The 20,343-nt window shown below is 40.7% G+C and overlaps 2 protein-coding genes across 5 annotated transcripts in view; one reads left to right on the top strand and one right to left on the bottom strand.

Annotated features, from left to right (window-relative positions):
• cdh23 (cadherin-related 23) overlaps nt 1–20,343 on the bottom strand; it is a 205,850-nt gene that overhangs the window by 17,788 nt on the left and 167,719 nt on the right. For 3 of the 4 annotated variants that reach the window (XM_061789259.1, XM_061789260.1, XM_061789261.1), the window contains 4 exons: nt 2,087–2,308; nt 1,891–2,010; nt 387–567; nt 164–297 (listed from right to left, as the gene is read on the bottom strand). In XM_061789259.1, coding sequence (XP_061645243.1) covers nt 164–297; nt 387–567; nt 1,891–2,010; nt 2,087–2,308 — 657 coding nt within the window. Of the gene's footprint in view, nt 1–163; nt 298–386; nt 568–1,890; nt 2,011–2,086; nt 2,309–8,349; nt 8,788–20,343 lie in introns of those variants that run through there. The other variant, XM_061789262.1, reaches the window with a different exon arrangement.
• On the top strand, nt 5,058–18,992 carry vsir (V-set immunoregulatory receptor). The gene is made up of 7 exons (XM_061789267.1): nt 5,058–5,260; nt 12,292–12,705; nt 12,871–12,921; nt 13,013–13,123; nt 13,592–13,619; nt 15,086–15,261; nt 17,458–18,992. Exons 1-7 carry the CDS (start codon nt 5,188–5,190, stop codon nt 17,493–17,495), a joined length of 891 nt encoding a protein of 296 aa, XP_061645251.1. The 5' UTR covers nt 5,058–5,187; the 3' UTR covers nt 17,496–18,992.

The raw sequence follows: 20,343 nt of genomic DNA on the forward strand, positions 1-20,343 counted from the left end.
AGTGACGGTTTGACTCTGAAGCTTAATATTTCTAGTTCGATTATCTTCTATGGGAGGAATAAAAATGATTCTAATTAGAATAGAATCAGAGGTTGACCAGCACTGTTAGTATAAAAACACTGTGGTGGGAATGTGTTAGTATGCTTGTGTCACATGGACCCACCGAGCTGTTGCGCGATGGCATGCCCAGGTCTCTGGCTGTGACAGTGATGTTGTAAAAGGCAGTGGTCTCTCGATCCAACTCAACATCCTTCCTCACTCGAAGTTCACCCTCCACGGGAGAAACCATGAACTCATCTTGTAAAGGAAGACAGAAGGTTGTTCAGTAATGCTACTCAATAAGTGAGTAACAGCAGTTCATAAACAAAGAGAACACAAACACCCACTTTGATTATCTCCACCAGTGATGCTGTACTCCACTTTTCCATTCAGCCCTGAGTCTTCATCACTGGCTCTGAGTGTCCAGACCCGAGGACCTGGCTGGCCCTCAGTCACCTCAAAGGGCCCCTCATAGGCTCTGGGGAAAGCGGGTGTCACGTCATTCACATCTAGGACGTTCACAAGCACCTACGGTAGAAAGCAGAATTTAAAACGATCAAATGCTTTCGATGTGTAAATTGTGTGCACGTCAAGAAGACAATTACTGCACATCTTCAACACTAGCCAGTGTGATGTAATTGAAGTGCTGGATCAAAAATTCAGCTTTTACAAACAAAATAATGTTCAGTTTTGTTTGACAGTCAGAGAAATAATCATTTAACCGCACGGCATGACACAGGTGTGTTTGTATTACATGCCCCTATTTTTAATGACACAACCAATAAAGAGCATCATATTATTTGTAAAGGCAGCATTTTAAAAAGAACACTTGTGACCTTTTGTTTTGCAGATGTTCCTATAGCGTCCTTATGTTTGTTGAGTGCATATTTCATAGGATGACATCCATCCATCCATCCATCCATTTTCTGTACCGCTTATCCTCACTAGGGTTGCGGGCATGCTGGAGCCTATCCCAGCTATCTTCGGGCGAGAGGCGGGCTACACCCTGAACTGGTCGCCAGCTAATCGCAGGGCACATATAAACAAACAACCATTCGCACTCACATTCACACCTACGGGCAATTTAGAATCTTCAATCAACCTGCCGTGCATGTTTTGGGATGTGGGAGGAAACCAGAGTACCTGGAGAAAACCCACACAGCCACAGGGAGAACATGCAAACTCCACACAGGCGGGGCTGGGATTTGAAACCTGGTCCTCAGAAGTGTGAGGGAGATGTGCTAACCCAAGGGTGTCAAACTCTTTTTTTGTCTCGGGCTGCATTATAGTTATGATTTCCCTCAGAGGGCCGTTAGAACAGTGAAACCATATAAATGTTAAATCACCAAAACATATTATTACCATTACACAACAAATTGAGGGATAACTAGTTTTGAAATCAGAAGACAAGGAAAATTGTTTGTTCAAGTATTGTAGAAGAAGGGTTTGGTAACAGAAAAATGCAATATCTCAACATTATTGTTTATTATTATGACAATTTGGAATTTGGGTACAGATTTGAGCAAAAATCACGGAAGTTGACGAGCATGATTTGCTTTCGCGGGCCACATAAAATGATGTGGTGGGCCCCATCTGGCCCCCGGGCCTTGAGTTTGATACCCATGTGCTAACCAGTCGGGCACCGTGCCCCCCATAGGATGACAATCAATGTAAATTCTAAAAAAGGGTGTGAAGACTTTAGTTTGTAGTAGCTTTTTCCATCCATCCATCCATTTTCTGTACCGTTTTATCCCCACAAGGGTCACGGGTGTGCTGGAGCCTATCCCAGCTATCTAGTAGCTTTTTCAATATGTTTAAATAGAGAAGAAAAAGGATGAAGAGTATCATTACTGTTGTGCTGGATGTCAAACGATGGGCAGGATTTGGACTTTGATCTGTCGCTGTGACCACCAGAGCATAGTGTCCATTGCTGATCTCAAAGTCGAGCTCCTTCACAGCTGTAATCCTCCCCTGAACACACATAAGCAAGTCAATGCAACTTTTTTCCCTGCAAATTGATACTATAATTATCATTGTATAAGGCTACCGTAATGCTGTTGATGTGAAAAGTTTGGACCAGGTTGCCATGAGTGATGGCGTATCGCAAGGTGCCATTCAGATCCTCATCCGGGTCGATGGCTGTTACCGTAGCGATGGTAGCCCCCACTGTGTCAGGGCCCTCGCTCAGCACAGTGACATACTCCTCCTCTGGAAATTCAGGAGCGTTGTCATTTTCATCCACAATGCGAATGTTGATGGTGGTGGAGGTCTACGTGAGAAAAAACAGCATAACTGTTTCAGATGAAAGACATTGCCCTGGGTTATTCTTATTAACCCTGTGCAAATATGTGATTGACCTAGCTGCATTTTATAGTCATTGTAATAGGAAAATGTTCTACAGTGATTTATCACAACACCATGCAGATATGAAACACACATCTGAAACATATTCTATTGCCAATCCAACCACACAAGAAAATGTGCGTTTGTGTCATTTTTACTCTGCTTAATTGATTATTTTTCCTTATTTTATGTTGTCTATTTTTCTGAGGGGAAGCAAGTAAGAATTTCATTGCATGTCTCTTTTAACATCTGTTTTTTACTGCACAAATGACAGTTAGCGTTTTGAATCTTGGACCTTATTTAGGCAAAATGAATGTAAACAACATTCTTCTACACAATACAGTTAGTCTAGAAAGTAAGGAGGAGTCCACTGAAAGACTCTGGTATATCAACAAAATTCATAAAATCCTTACATGGTACTGAGATTAAAAGCAATGTCTGCCATGAAAAATAGCTTTTCCTGAGCTCAGAATCTATTGTGTTTAATGCTCAATAAATATGCTGCTGCTCATTGAGTCAGTCACTGGAAATAGTGAAAATAACCGAATAAATTGGAAAACGTAATTATCCAATTTAACATGGGTTGGGGCGGGGGTCTTTTGAGTGACGTGAATGGTGGAAAAAAAAAAAATAGTGGCATAGCAGACCTTACCATTTCGATCAGAGGACAATACAAGCTAGAAATCACATTTGGTGACTTAAGTGGATGTTCAAAATGGATTTGGAATGGAAAGCACACGAAGAACAAACTCACAGATTCGCACCCAAGGACCTCTTGACTGTGAGGCAGACGTGCTAACCATTAAGCCCACCCTCCTTTTTTTTTTTTTTTTTTGGCCTGTTCAGCTGTTAGGTCAGGTGTCAAACTGGTGGACCGGGGGCCAGATCCGGCCCGCCACATCATTTTATCTGGCCCGCGAAAGCAAATCAAAATTGCTAATTTGGTTTTGGTGTAATAACATTGACATATTTGCAAACATTTTTTTTGTTACCAACAGTGGTAACAGTTGAAAAATGTTTTTATAGGCTTCTGAATTTAAAACTGGTTATTCATTGTGTTGTGTATACGGTATTTAATTATATGAGGTAATCTTTCATTTATATGGGTTCACAGTCATAACGGTCTTCCGAGGGAAGACATAAGTACGATGTGGCCCGTGGCAAGAATTTGTTTGACACCCCTGAGGTAGAGGGTTGATGAGAACAGGTGCACACAATAACCAAACAAGCGCACAAGACAAAACTAAAACTAAACATAATCTAAACTAAAACACAGACCATGACACAAACTTAACGGCCCTCTAAAAGAAACCATAACTACAGTTTGGCCCGCGCCAAAAATTTGTTAGACACCCCTGTGTTAGGTCAAGCAGAAAGGAAGATGTGTATCCTTTTTATCCCAGAACAGTTTTACAGTGTCTCAGTGGACTTTTTAAGATACCACTGTGGTTTCTTTGTGTTCTGATGGATATTTATTAAGAATTAGAGTCGTGCAGTCGAACACATTAAAGTTTGTAAAGGGGAGTGACAAAAGAAACAAAACAAAGGAGAGCGAGTGAAAAGATAACTAAATAATGTAAGAAAAGAAGACAACAAAGACAAAGCACTAGCTGTAAACAAGATGAGGAAAGTAAAGCATTATACCTGTATAACTAGTACAATGACACATTGGATTCGAGTGTTGTATGGGTCAGTAGTGCTACACCCGGTGAGGGAAAGACAGGACAAGATAGGACAGGAATGGAAATGACAGGAGGGGAAGCATGCAGGACAGGGGTCGGGGCTATCGCCTATCTCAGCTAACACTGGGCGAGAGGCAGGGTACACTCTGAAATGGTCACCAGCCAATCGCAGGGCACATATAAACAAACAAACAACCATTCGCACTCACATCCACACCAATGGCCAATTTAGTGTCTTCAGTTAACCTACCATGCATGTTTTTGGAATGTGGGAGGAAACCGGAGTACCCGGAGAAATCCCAAGCAGGCAGGGGAAGAACTCTTTACCTTTTACATTATACATTTATACATTTGGATTGAATCGTTACGTAAGTATTTTTTTCCTAAAATTATCAGGTTTTAGTTTGTAATGTTATGACTTTATTCCTGTAAAATGCCTTTTTTCTTACTGTATATTTTGACTTTATTCTCATGAGTTAAAAGTGTATTTCACGTAATGTAATGACTATATTATTGTTGTTCAATTTAGATTTTTTTTTCTTATAATTTATGAAATATTTCTTGTTGTATTCTGCCTTTTGGATAATTTACTATGTTTTGTTTGTAATATTTCGACTTCATTTGTGTAAAGCTTGGGATGTTGTTTTTCTCAAGTATAACTTGTTGTGTTTTTTTTTTTCTCGTTATATCATGACTATGTATAATTTGAAGTATTTCACGTCAAATTAGTACTTTATTCTTGGGAAATTCCATCTTTTTTCTCGTATTATTGTACAACTCGGAATACAACCGCTGTCTCGTTTTGATATGAAATATTTAGACCTGCTACGCTCCTGTATTATAATGTTGCTGTCTTGCAGTCAAGCCAGCCTTTTATGTTTTTGTCGGATATTTGGTGGAAAAGGTTTGAGAATCCCTGAGCGGAGTGGGCGGGGCCTCCTAAACCGCTGTCTCAAGTCACGTGACTTGAGAACGGCACAAACTTTCCGAGCGCAGAAGCCCCACACGCACGAGTTGGAGCGACAAAGATCGGTCCTCTTGTGCTAATTAGAGTGAAACTCCATTTCTACTCTAGTAGAATCACATAAACGTAGTTTGAAAGTACGATCTTTATGACACAAGCATGGAGTCCGGATTACTTGGGAGTAAAACGATGTTGTTTTGGTGCAGTTGGCTTGTGCTGTCCTCAAGCGGAGGTGAGTTGATGACTGTGTGACTGAGCGGGCGTGTGGCAGCTTGTTGACACTTGCCCTCTGTCACAGCCAACTTTTACGATAAATATACACACTTGGACTTTGTATTTAACCAAATACACCCTTTGTGTGCGTCTTTTAAATAAGCGTAATATGAGCGTGGGCATGTAGAACCCTGTGTGTGTTTGGCAAGTTTGCTGAAAGGATTTTTTTTTCAAGTTTGTTTTACTTTGTTATACCTTGTATTTTACAATGACTTAGATACAGCATTTCTATCTTTAAGGGGGTGCGAGGCAAAAATGACCAAAAATCAAATGATATATAACAACAGTAAAGAAAGATGCAATGAAAGTAATTATTCCACAAAAAAATGAAAACTATATCACAGTCTATGAAGTTCGAGTTAATTATTATTATTATTAATTAAATGTGTATAAAAAACGTTCAGGATTTGCATCTCAGCTCTGGCAGTCCTGTGTGGAGTTTGCGTGTTCTTCCAGGCCTTGCATTGGTTTTCATGTAGTCCTCCAGCCTTCGACCGCATTGCAAAACATGCGTCTCAGGTAATTGAAGACTCTAAATTGTCTATAGGTGTGAATGTGAGTGTGAATGGTTGTTTGTCTATATGTGCCCTGTGATTGACTGGTGACCAATCCTGGGTGTACTCCACCTCTTGCCCAAAGTCAGACAGGATAGGCTCACCCCCACCGCTCTAATGAGGACTAGCAGTAGAAAATGGATGGATGTATTAAAAAATAAAATAAAATAAAACACACATGGAATGTTGCTCTTTCTATGTGTATAGGATGTAGTGTTGAGAACATTTTGTTTTTCTGTGTTAAAGATTATTCGTGAATTATGTAATCTTAAAAGTTGGCCTAATACAGTAATGAAATGTGTGTCTTTGTCAAGGACTTCGTCATTACAAATTTAGGCAACTGACAGTGTTGGAGGGAACAGCTGTTGCCTTCAGGCGCAGGGTGCTGACACCACACGGACCACTTTGCACCTTAAGCATTAGGCCATTAACATAAACCCTAGCATATTATTTGAAACGTAATGATTTAGATATGAAAAGATGGTAATTATGCATGCATCCTGTTGACACTGTTGATTTCGAAAGGGTTTCCAGGGTGCCCTCCTCCACCTGCTCCTCACAGCCCTGTTATGTCTTATTTGTCAGGAGGTTTTCCTTCCTTCGAGCCCAAACAGCTGTTTGTGCCAGTGTCAGTAATGGCCCTTTCCTCCTCAAACCATGACCTGAGACAAACAATAATCAGTGTCGCCAAGTAAAGATACACATTTTACCCCTCATGCAGTGCAGTGACTGTCAAAGTGGCAGATCATCGCCACACAGGATGCAACCATGCAACCTTAATCTTGTCTGCTCCCCCCTCCCTCCTGTTTAGCAAAGCGTACGTAATGCATTGATCCTCTGTACTAAATAACTCAATATTAGGGAGCAGTGATTGAAAATGGTTTCCTGGGTCAGTCTCATCAACAGGATGTGGCCTCAGGGAGTTTTTGTCCTATGTAAGACAGGATGTGAGTAGTGAGAAGACGCCCTTTGTTGTCCTTTTAGGGTATCATATTGGTTAAAGGTCTGGGAGTGAATACCATACAACAGGCCACAACCACGTCTCTCAGTGGTTATTTTCCTTAGTATCAAGGATACAACATTGACCGCCAAGGTAGAACCTTGACTGCTTCAGTAACAACAACAATGTAATGTACAACCTGGACACCAGACGGAAGAAACAGAACTCTTATGATTAGTGTTTAAACTCAAACTGCATGTGTAGAAAATAGCCTCCTTATGTTTTAAAATTGTTGCTCTAGATAAAATTGAAAAAGTTGTAAACTGTATCCGAAGCGGCGGTTATGCAAAAAGAATAGTGAAGCTGTATAACTATACCAGTTCGGGTCTTGTATCATTACAAATCATGCAAACCATATTAATTGGACCTTGAATGTCAGAGACTATTGGCTGACCCACCACCAACATTTCCAACATTATGAAGCATAAAAAAGACTTTCATTGCTTTACCTTTGTTTTTGTTTCTACCAGAGGCTTCAGCTAAAATGGTGTGTGTTGAGGGGATATTCTGGGTTCCTCCTGCTGGTTTCATTAACTCCTAATAGTCTCTAATGCATTTGCATTTGTAGGAGGTGTGAAAAGAGCTGTGTGCCTGGGGAGGCAATTGAGCAAACACAGGTAGTGAATTCTCATGAGTGAAATGAAAGCAGATCTACCAGTTAGTTGGCCACTTGTGTTGTAGCGGGGCCTCTTTTGTGGACGATAAAATAGGGACACAGGTGTCTAAAGGAAACTTAGAGGGCTTCGTAGAAATAAATGTGTGTATATACCAAGGCTTTGTTGTCAAAAAAAAAAAAGAAAAGCTGTTGGAGGTGATGTGTTCTAAACAGGTGTCATTCAGGCATATAACAAAAGGAGGACTGTTTCTGCACCCTGAGGGACTATCAGTAGCTAGAGAACACGGGAAACTAAAACTATAGCAGAGCCCAAACACAGATGTATGGTGGATGTCAGTAAAAAAAAAAAAAAAACTGTTTCAAACTGAAAGAAATGCATAACCTACCCCTAACCCCAGTTTGATTTGATACTGGGGAAAACACCACCCACCACACCAACAGTATGACATTAGATACTACAATGTGTTGCAGTGAAATTCAGTTGAACATATAATGATGATTCCGAACATTTGCTTTCCAATCATCCCAAAGTTTATAACAGGTATATACATTCATATTCATAATAGTTTTCATGATCTACTAAAGAAAGCATGGAAAGTTGCCAAAAAGGAGCCAAAGAGGAAGGCAGGGTGGGTGTGAAACAAGGGTGGACAAGGGCTTCCCCTCCTATTGTCCCTCCACAGTGGCAGGATCAGCTATGGGGGCAAGATTCACTTTAATCAACACACCACGATCTTCCGAGTGTTTGCAGCACACAATGGACCGTGCAGAGTTCACCGTTGCATGACACATCCACTTTTAAAAATACCACTTTCACATATGCGCAGCTTATCAAAACACTTATAGTATGAAGTCTAGCAAAGTTGAAACAAATGAAAAAAACTTTCTCAAGAAAAAACAACAACAAAAAAACAATAATATAAGACAAACACTTCCCATATCTCACAAGATGTTTTTGCAACAGCATATCAGTGATCAAGATGAGGTTTTTAAATATCCAGAGACTGCTCTCTATGTATATTTCACAGTCCAGTGGTTACAGGTTATGCTGTGCCCACAGATGGCAGCAGATGAAAAAAACACCTGCAGTATCATCTTGAGTTGAGTGTGGGTTTGCATGCAACCTGTTTGACATGATCTCCTGAAAAAACAACAACTAAACAGCAGCTGTATTTCTCTGATGTAGTTGTTAGTAGCAAGTAGCCAGGCAGGAGGGAGGAGGAGAACAGCAGTTTGTTTGTGTGGTAGGACAATTCAGGAAGGATGTCCACTCCTCAAATCCTGACACACCCACATCCAAAATCGCCATATTACCCCTGCAATAATGCACACTAAGTATGCATACTTACTGCTGTCCTTGCACATGATTCTAATGGCGCACACTCATACACTATTTTGCTGTAGCCATGTTTAAGTCAATCAAGCAGTTAGCACATCTGCCTCACAGTTCTGAGGACCCGGGTTCAAATCCGGCCTTGCCTGTGTGGAGTTTGCATGTTCTCCCCCGTGCCCGCATGGGTTTTCTGCAGGTACTCCAGTTTCCTCCCACATCCCAAAAACGTGCCCGGTAGGTTGATTGAAGACTCCAAATGGCTGTTTGTCTCTGAGTGCCCTGCGATTGCTATCAGTTCAGGGTGTACCTTGCCTCTCGCCCAGAGTCTGCTAGGAGAGGCTCCGTCACACCCGCGCCCCAAGTGAGGATAAGCGGTACGAAAAATGGATGGATGGATAAATGTTGGGGAGGCTTTGGGCAGGTGTGTAGGAACTTGCTTTCACCATTTGAGTCACTATGCAATGGAAATGGAGCCAGCCACTCCCAGACTCGTAATGGAACCAATGCTAAAACAGAAAATCTAATAATATGATTGTAAGTTGACTTTTTAATTTATTGTACAGGAATAGTTGGGTCTCTAGAGTGCTTGCCCACCCATCAAGTGTGAAATTACATAAACAAATCTTTAGTAAGCTGCCTTCTGTATCTCCCAAAATGTGTCTTGAGCGAGCCGTTCTGAATTTTACAGTGAGTACTCTTACTGGAATCGGTCTGAAAAAGAGTGGTATTGAACGGCGCCTAAAAAGAAAATGCATAATGTGTCCTTTATGGCAGCACGGGGGACTCTCAGTTTCGAGATTCTGGGTTTGAACCTCAGCTAAGGTACTCTGGCTTCCTCCCATTTTCCAGAAACATGCGCGTTAGGTTAATTTAAGAAAATTGTCCTCAGATAGGGATGTGTGTGTGTGTGAATGGTTATTTGTAGAAATGTGCCCTCCGAGAGCGTGGCGACCAGTCCCAAGTGTGGACACTGCCTCTCGCCTAAAGTCAGCTGGGATAGGCTTCAACTCACACTTATGACCAGAGGACAAGCAGTAAAGAAAATGGATGGCTGTCTCCATTCAGATATGTTTGTCATGGCCCTGCAGTGTAAATGATACACACATTAAACATGAAGTTAATCTATGAGTATGCCCCTGTGCTGCAGTGAAGAACAGGATGTGGTGAAAACTGTTGCGAGATACTGTATGAAGAAGAATCTCGTGTGTGTTTTTGGTTTCCGGAATGTACATGACTTATAGAAGGACAACAATCTTAGTCTGCTTTTCTTTTTTTTTTTTAACAGTGAATGTTTACCACACTGCCGTCGTCGGCGGTGGTTGTAGGGGAGAGCAAAATCCAATCCCGTCCAAGCTTTATTTTAGTCAGAAAGAGCCCTGTGTTTAGAAAATGAAAATACGGATAAACCACACACACAGCACTGTTTTGAAGACTTTGAAGAGGAGATGAAATACAGTAGTAAAACTACTTTTCTTGAGATTTACCCTTACCATAACCACATATGACACACTCACATTCCACACTGAACACAACTGGCAAGTAAAGAAATGCCTGCTTTGGATAACAGAACTCAGTTTTTGTCCCGTCAACACTGCTAGAGGCTAACCACTAGCACTGCCAGATGTAAAACACAAGTTTTGTAAGAACCTCACATGCCACAAGGCAAAGAGCATCTCATTCTCGTGCACACCCTCAATACCAAAATGAGCCTTACAACTCATGCCTTGGGTGTGAGGACAAACTAAATAATAGCAGTCAGCGTCTGCTGTAGCTATGTACTTAAACCGCAGCCTGTGTATGGATGACTCCTACTTTTCGGCCAAACCCAAAAAAAACAAATACAAAAATGGTTCCAGGAGTTTTCAAGTCATGCAGGTCACTCACTAGTCACACACACACACACACACACACACACACACACACACACACACACACACACACACACACACACACACACACACACACACACACACACACACACACACACACACACACACACACACACACACACACACACACACACACACACACACACACACACACACACACAGTCTAGTTAATAGTTCTATTTTTTATCAGTCTAGTTAATAGTTCTATTTTTTATCAGTTTACAACATTGTAATTATATTTTTGGGCAAACTGCATACACAGCTGCAATATTAAGTGGGAATATGTCCACTTTCAGTTTGCAGTGGGGTTAGCTGCTACAGTCACTCTTTGAAGCTCTGCGCCATTATATGTTTTCTTGTTCTTCTTTGTTGGTTTTCACCACTTTCTTCTTCGGGGTCGGTGGACTGTAGACATCAAAACTGGGAACCGAAATGTTTTAATTTGAACGATTCTGGGAGAACCGGAATGTTAGTCACGGTTCCAATCGGTTCTTGATTCTCAATGCCCAACCCTATTTGACAGCAAGGTCCCATTAGTAATACGGTTATTACTTTGGCCTGAACACAAAAATAGCGAATAGATGAATTTTTCAGCAAAAAACGGAGGATTGTTCCCCCCAAATTCTGTAAATAGGCACATTTGAGAAGGCCAAACTGGTAATATGCAGGGGTTCACGGTGCTTTTACAGTTAATCCTGACTCGTTCCTTCTGCTCGAGACTGCTGGGCTCACTCTTCTTGTAGCAGCAGCCATGACGTTTGTCTCTTTCTCTTGCGCATAATCTTATTTGACTTTTGGATTACTTACTGAGACTGTCGAATGTGAAGAAAGCTCTGTCCGATTCCAGGCCGATCTGACTGTATACGTACATGCAAAGGAAATTTGATTGAAATGATCTTGGTGTGCTGATTCGAGTTTAAAAATTTTATTTCGACCCAACATGAATTTTAAAAAGTCGTGTTTCAGTCAGACTAAAGCAATAATTTAATTTTGTTGTTGTATGAAAATAATACTTTAAACATATGATGCTTTATAATCATATTACTGTTTTGAGTACCTGGCAATATGAATCCCCCAGATGTTTTATATATTCATTTTAGCAAGTGCTCCAAACACAAATACACTGAAGAGGAAGCATGCTGCACACACCAAATACTCACAAAAACCAGGAAGTTTGTTATACACTGAAATAGGACATGGGATGTTGTTGTACTTTGTAAGAACTGTAATTCCTAAGAGATTGCTAGTTGGTATTGTGTTTGCATGGAGGCTATTTGTGTTTTGACTGGTGCAACCAAGTTGCTTTCTTCAATGTAAAATGTTTGCTGTGTTTCATGTGTAAATCCATGAAAAGTAAATTCTATTGGCATAAAAAGCTGTTCTCATATCTTGTCATTGGGGAATTGTGTCGAATTGAGGCTCTGATGTGACGTGACAATGTACACAGTATACAAACCCCACCTTCTTTATAATTGATAATTTAATTCCAACAGGAACCATAATTGGAACTTAATTGAGCCCATTTGTACACAGAAATAGGAGCAGTTGAAAGAGCTAACTCTTGTTCATAATGTATTTCATGTTTTTCTTCTTTGCAGCTACCAGTAAAACATCCCATTCTTTCTCTTCACTGAGCATTTCCACCCCTCACCTTTACTGGACCTGTCCGGAAGGGGCAACTTTCAAACCTGACTGTGTCCAGACAGGGGTCCCCTTGGACCCCGCTGATGTCGTAAAACACGCCTGGCTTTTCACGCCACATAGTGACCAACACTGCATGGGACCGTTGGGCCCGCGCCACATGACGTACGGTCATTCACATGGAAACCACAGCTTGCCACCAGGGTTGAAATTTGGATATTCAAATAACAACCTCAGGATGGTTCTACAGAACGTGACCATTGCCGACCAAGGGCGATACTGCTGTATGGTCCTGGACTTTCAGCAGGACCATAAACACAATAGCCTTGTGCAGAGTTCCCACAGTCATGTTGTACTCCATGTGACACCACGTAAGTATGACAAGGATATCACCGCAAACATAATGGGAATCAGTCAAAGTTTTCAGTAGTGATGACAAGTTCTGACAATACCATCACTTTAGCTTCGGATGATTCTTTTTCAATGAACTGATTTTGCAATATAATTTATCTGAAACGCATATCATTCCTTTATAGGAAGAAATGGATCTCAAGAATGTACAGTCATAGATCTTAAACTACCTGGAGGTTTGTCATCATATTCGAGACCACTGCATAACTTGTTAATTTGTCTATCTCATACTTACTGCAATTCACATCGTCTCTGCTCCATCTTCAGTGGCTGTCCCAGTGGCTGTGGCCATAGCAGCCTGCATCTTGGCTCTACTTTCGCTGCCTGTCATTCTGCTACTTGTCTACAGACAGAGGCAGAACAGCCATTCGAACAGACGTATGTATTTTAGATATGCCAAACTAACGGGTCATTTCGTTAGGTACACCAGCACAATCTAATGGGATTCAGCTGAAGAGCTCCATCCAAATAAATTCTTCATAAATGTAAACTTTAGTTACTAATGAAAATGTGAGAGAGGTGTTAAATTAGCGGTTTGTTATTGTGGTCAGTGTTTGAAGTGGGGTACAACAGCATTATAGTACATGTATTTAACATTTCTACTCATTAGCTGAATAGGAAATCAGGTCCAACTCCAGCCCAAATGAGCCTGAGTGAAGCACAAACAATTCCACATCAAACGTGAATTGCCCTCAATATTTTCCTCACTTTGTCTGAAAACACATTTCCTGTTTGAGAGTTGAACCAACTGTACACAGAGGGGAAACTTGTTCACACACTATACGAGCCGTTTTGCTTTGTTTCACTTTATTCACAGTAACCTATTTCCTATTTCCTCTGTCCCAGGTGCACAAGAGCTGGTGAGGATGGACAGGTATGTTTTCCCACAGTCTGCTCGACAGCTGTTCTTACAGGACGTGTTTCATGACACAGCTGGCCTTTTAAATATCTTTCACATGGATTTCTTTTGAATACCCACATTTTGTCATTTACATTTAGTCAGTCTGTAGATTTAGCCTCGATTAGAGTTAGATTGGACAAAAATAATGAAGCATTTTCAGGGAGGTCTGAAACGCACAAAAATTAGCAGGGACGCATAAAGTACGACCAATCTGCATTTTAGGATGCAGAGCTATGGTTTACACCATCGTGGTGCTGGAAATTATTTTTTATTTTTTTTATTTTTTTTGACCAAGCAGGACTCTAGAGTGTAACGATTCAAATTTCTGAATCGTGCGGCAAAAAAACAAAAAAAACAAAGACAGAGGGTGCGTACAGGTGTCCAGTCAATTGAGACAGAAAAAAAAAAACCTGAGACTTGAAAACACCAACATGAAACTCATTGTGGTATCTAAACCAATCAGAGATAGTGAAGGGCGGGGATCGTCCGTCTGATTGGTCGGATGCATGTTTTTGCGTGTGCGCTTGCGCTTGTTTTTGAAATGCGGGTGCTCGCGTATACTAATAGCTCGCCAGTAGCTGCACACAGAAAGTTGAGCGGCATAAATGGAATTAGTTCCAAAGCCTAACGCCTCCACGACGATGTGGGAACATTTTGGATTGATGAACGCGGCACCAACGAGCTGGTATGTCGAATATGTATGAAGTTGCAACAAAGACAATACAACTTAAAACCTCAAAGTGACAAAATCCATTTTAAACACAACCATCCCACCCAATTTTGGGGGAAAATTTCCCGCTTCCCATCAGCTTGCAATTATGGAACCCTTTGCCCAACACTGCAAATACAAATGTGACAGCGTATAATAGTGCACGTATGCTCACATTATAAACAGTATAGCGTTACTATATATAAAATATATCATCCTAAAAAATTTGCTATCGTGACAGGCCTAAACACATATAATAGAAAATACTGTACAAGCCGTATAAAAAAAAAATAGAATAGCAACTGCAATAAAAATCTGCAATATAGCGGGACCGCGAAGCAAGAACTGTGATACAGTGGAGGATTACTGTAGCTGTATCCTGTGATAAGTTGCAGGGACTCATTGTTCCCGGAGTGGGACTCATTGTTTCCATGACATCTGCATCCCGGGACACAAGAGTAAAATTATCTATGTATATTAACATCAACAATACTTCTGATCAGATAAACAAATAATGTTATGGGATTATGACAATGTACAATGATGTCTTCACCACGACACACATTATGTGCATTGTTGTTGGATGTCACCGTTTACTCACTGACTGTTTGAGACTTACAAAAGTAATTTAATGTTTTGTAAAGAACAATCATTTAAAAAATATATATGAAAAAGCTACATTCCTTCACACGGGGAACCTTGCTTTCTTGTACTGTATGTCTGTCTTCAGTGAAGCTCAGGGCCATGAGAACCCAGTGTTTCTTGGGGAGTCACCAAAAGTGAAGACCCGTACCGTTGCGCAAATTATGACGAGGCAGTCCTCGGGGACAGGCCACCATCTGTTATCTGAACCAGGAACCCCCATGTCTCCTGCTGCACATGGGGATGTTTTCTTTCCAGTAGAAGGTAAGACACTTACATTTACAGTATATTTAGATTCTATACAGTTATGTCCGGGCCAAACAACAGCCCAAAGTTCAGGCTGGGAAACAAAAGAAAAGACAGAGTTTACAATGCTGTAGGTTCGGGGATCTTGATGGTCCCAGGTTCAAGGAAAAAAATGACTGCTCGCTAGATGAACAAATGTAACTGCTCAGGGCTGCAGCACAGATGCACACCCCTGCCTTCTGACATTTCTCATCAGTATGAAGACTAGTTCGATCATGACAGTGGAACGTTTGTGACTGTACTGTCAATGACACATTGAAATGATTGTATTTCTCATAAACCTTTTTTTTTTGCGCTTCATTGTAACTCCTATTGCAGAAGTACAAAGGAACGACTTGAAATACGCGTTTCAAAATTATAACGATAAAACACTCTGACGCAATAGAAGAGTAACCATAGTCTGAGAGTGTTGAAACTTCCCTTGTTTGCTGGAAGTGTTGCTGTGATGCTTGTGCAAAATTGCGTGTTCACACGCAAATGACATGGGCTTGCGACAGATGTTACCAATACCAAAAACCTTCAATTGTTCTCCCTCACACAGCGAAGAACTATGGTCTTTGCCTTTTTATAACCATATTTTCCTATTTAACAGTCTTATCATTTGTGACCTTTTCCATTATTGATGCTATGAACTAAGACAGTAAAGATGCACCCGATCTACTATTTGTAAAACACACCACCAATAGTCATACTAAAAGTAAAAACCTGTTACTTTTGTCAATTTGGATTTTCTCTGCTAGAACCCATAACCTTCATCCATTTACTTATGTGATGCAAATCTCAGAACCCAATTTCATGTCACAGTTTTTGTGTAGTGTGTATAAAAGGCACACTAACCTTTCTTCATCTTGTGTTTGGTCTGCTGCCCTTAAGCTGAGCGGAACCAACCAAGCAGCAGGTTCCTCTTGCTGTGAACATGTTGCAGTTCTGACTTAAAGCCTTTTTTCAGTTGTTTTAAAGGGTTTCTAGATAAATATATTTACCAAGATATCAAGTAAGTAGAGTAAACCATATTAGTACCATTCTTTTTGTCTGTCCCACCAACAGTGTTATTCCCATATTAGCACAGGCATGACAGATACATTTGTGATGGTTGTGATAGGATTTGAATCAACATTCTCAAGTTAGGAATATGCTTGAATTTGTATATCAATTTAAATCAGAAGTCTCGAACCATCGCTCATGCACTCCAAAAATCTGAAAGAAAACTCAAGAATAAAAAAATAAATACAAATATTGTGATGCCATTTGATGGGGGGGGGGGGGGGGTGACACAGTATCTCAGAGCAGTTCACATTATTAAATATAAAAGAAAAATTATAAATATATAAAAATATTATATTATATATAAAAATCTGATTTCCAATTTTAATTGATTGGCCCTTTTTACTTATCAAAAAAGCAAATGGCAATGACATTATTCAAAACAAGTTTTGATTCTTTCCTTCTGGGAATTTTTTTTTCTGACCATTAACTTGCATCAACTGCTGCACAAATAAGATATATTTCTTTCTCTTTGAATAAAAATGCACTTTTGTCAAAACGTACCTAATTATGTAAATTCAACGATTTAACATAAAATAAACTCCACGGCTCTGCTGGTCCACATGTACGTTGTATTTGCCGCAATAAGTGAGTGGTCCCACACCCAGCGAAAAAGTCCCAGGGCTGCGTGCCTGCCGACACATGCAAGTTAATTGACACCGTTTCGCCTACACAATGACTGACAGAAGTGTCCTGTAATTGCTGTGCCTGCACCACGCTGGCTGAGGACCCCACCCAATCAATCGAGAGGCGGGATTGGGCCCAGGAGTCCACCCGAGAGCAGACCGGCGGACGGCACACGTCCCACACCGACAGACTCAGGGTGGTCCATCGGCGCCACGACAACCGGCCAATGCCACTCCAAAAATATCTGTATTAAAAAATATTTGAAATTGTCCCAACAAATCCACAATAATTGATAAAACTGGTTAATCGCCCAGGGTGTTAGATTTATGTTGTATTTTGAGTTTGGATTTTAAATACTATGACATTTATTTCAGACTTACATGTAGAGCTTGAATTGCATTTCTTAAAATCCACAGAAAGACTGTGAGGATTACCTGCTATCATGTCTCTGCTCTTACTGACCTGCTTTTTTCTCTATTACAGACACCATCCCCGAGTCTCCAGACATCCTTCTGCTTTAAAGAGGGATGAGACTCCCTCCTCGCTGTAACTGCTGACCTGGAAACAGCTTTGCGACTTTTTCGTTTTAACCTCTGTGCCTCCGGAGCAATGTTTCCCTTGGTCTGTCTCACAATTGCCTCTGCTGGGAATGTTGTCTGTGCACTGTGTTCGGTCTGTAGGAGGTATTAGACTGACCGCATTTTAATTTCAAACACTCCTTCCTGCACCTGCAAAAGCTGGTGTCCAGAAAAAAGCTGTGATTGTGAACTCCTGTGTTGCAGCAGGGTTGAGAGTACGTGTGTTATGCCCCATCTAAACTCTAACTACGGCTGTGGGTCCTGCTTTGTGCAAGGTTTCTATGTCAGAAGGACATAAAGTAAATCAAAATACACAGTTTAGACTTTCTAGTTTGGGTTGATTTATTTTAGTTTGTTAGGCAGGCTGACATTTAAAGGTTTTGCCCATCAATGACATGAACCATTTTCAGCAGAGAACTTTTCCCAGCTGACTTCAGGAAAGAGGCAGGCTACACCCAGTTGATTGCAGGGCATGGTCACTGAAAATGGAACATTGGGTGAGAACTGATCTCACACCAGATGCCAGAAAGCTTACCGTGTTAACGCCTACATCAATATGAATGTACAAACATCACAAGCTACTTTTTTTCCAGATGGAAAATTTCTATTTGCGTGATTTTGAAAATTAAGGACTTGAAATAATGTTCCCTTAGTGGTCCATGCAAAGTTCATGTTGAAGAATTAAATCTTGTCATGTTGTAAATCTGCTCTATGTTTCTGATGAGTGATAACACAAAACTGGAATTCACCATGGGGAATACATATTTAGTTTCCTTTGGTCCTGATCAGGTGAGCTGACCTGAATATGTGAAAGTGAAAGAGAGATATGCAAGTCCTGAAGCTCTGCATCCTTTCTCAATGGCCTCGGTTTCTTTTTACTGTTCTACATCAGTGGACTGTCGGCTCTGCTCCAAATACACATTGCTTTTTAGTCACAAATAGTGACGTTGGATATAATCAAAATTAGCTGAAAATTGCAGTCTTAATACATTATTCAGAACAATCATGTATAGTTTGATAAATAGCCCAGATTCTTTATTAAAAAAAATAATATAACATTTACTGTCTTTGTACAGTTTGTCTGTGGTGGTGGATTTTACTGTTTTTGTGATAGAATTTGAGCATTGAATTGTTTGAACATAGCGTGGCTGTCTGAGTTACGTGTGGATGAATGACAGGAGAGAGAAAATTTAGCTATTGTGACTGAGAAAGAGTTGGTTTCTCACTGAGTGTACGGCAAGTACTCAAAGGATATTTTTTTGCATGTTCATAAAACAGGGTATTCTGTATATACTGTATGTCTGTTTTATTTTCTTCAAGATTCATGTGGCCAAAGAAGATTGTGCAAATTTGCCCATGTGTGAGTGATAAGATTGTTCTGTATATTTTTGTCCTTAAATCATACAGATTGATGTTTAAATAATAAAAAATTTAGCTGTTCCACCTGTTTCTTTTTTATTTACTTTTTGTTGCATGAGGAAAGATGCTACAGATGCATGGGTATATTGAGAGCACATAAGTTTGGGGCCCCAACACTTACAGTTTGACACATTAGTTAAATGTAATCCACTGCATACACGGTAATGTGGTCAGACATCATACAACAGAATTATTATTACTTTTGTTTTTTTGACAGCACAATGTTCTTGAATATTGCAGACAATTTTGAGCTGGTAAAGCAACCCTTTTCTTCCCCTTTTTGAAAATAGGGCTTGTGGTTTTTTTTTTTTTTTTTTTTGCAAAGGTGTTTCCTGTGCTGTCACCAACTTCTCATTTTAGTCTACTGTGAAGACAATGTGATCAAAGTTCTGTCATTTATGCTGCATCTGTCGCTCTTGTCAATCCGGTGAATCATGTTTGTAAACCCTGAATTGACCAAAACAGTGGTGGTAAAATGTGATGAGACTGGGAAATAAGATTGTACCGCATGAACTAAAGTGTGCTGCTCCTTTAGTTATTGTTAATAATGATGGCAGAAAAGCTTCTTCTTTTCCTTTCAGCTTGTCCTGTTAGGGGTCGCCACAGTGTCATCCCTTTCCATGTAAACCTAAATCTCCTGCATCCTCCTCTCTTAATACCAACTGCCCTCATGTCTTCCCTCACTACATCCATCAACCTTCTCTTTGGTCTTCCTCTAGCTCTCTTGCCTAGCAGCTCCATCCCCATCATCCTTCTACCAATGTACCCACTCTCTCTCCTCTGGACGTGTCCAAACCATCGAAGTCTGCTCTCTCTAACTTTGTCTCCAAAACATCTAACCTCGGCCATCCCGCTGATCCGCTCATTTCTAATCCTATCCAACCTGGTCACTCCTAGAGAGAACCTCAACATCTTCATTTCCGCCACCTCCAGCTCTGCTTCCTGTTGTCTCTTCAGTGCCACTGTCTCTAATCCGTACATCATGGCTGGCCTCACCATTGTCTTATGAACTTTGCCCTTCATCTTAGCAGAGACTCTTCTGTCACACAACACACCTGACACCTTTCTCCACTCATTCCAACCTGCTTGGACCAGTTTCTTCACTCCCTTACCACACTCACCATTGCTCTGGACTGTTGACCCCAAGTATTTAAAGTCCTCAACCCACGCTATCGCTTCTCCCTGTAACCTCAGTCTTTCCCCTCCACCCCTTTCATTCATGCACATATATTCTGTTTTACTCTTCATTCCTCTCCTGTCCAGTGCATGCCTCCACCTTTTGAACTGTTCCTCCACCTGCTCGCTGCTTTCACTGCAGAATACAATGTCATCTGTGAGCATCGTGGTCCACGGGAACTCCAGTCTAACCTCA

The sequence above is a fragment of the Phyllopteryx taeniolatus genome, chromosome 11 (genome assembly GCF_024500385.1).
Source record: "Phyllopteryx taeniolatus isolate TA_2022b chromosome 11, UOR_Ptae_1.2, whole genome shotgun sequence".
Taxonomy (NCBI): domain Eukaryota; kingdom Metazoa; phylum Chordata; class Actinopteri; order Syngnathiformes; family Syngnathidae; genus Phyllopteryx; species Phyllopteryx taeniolatus.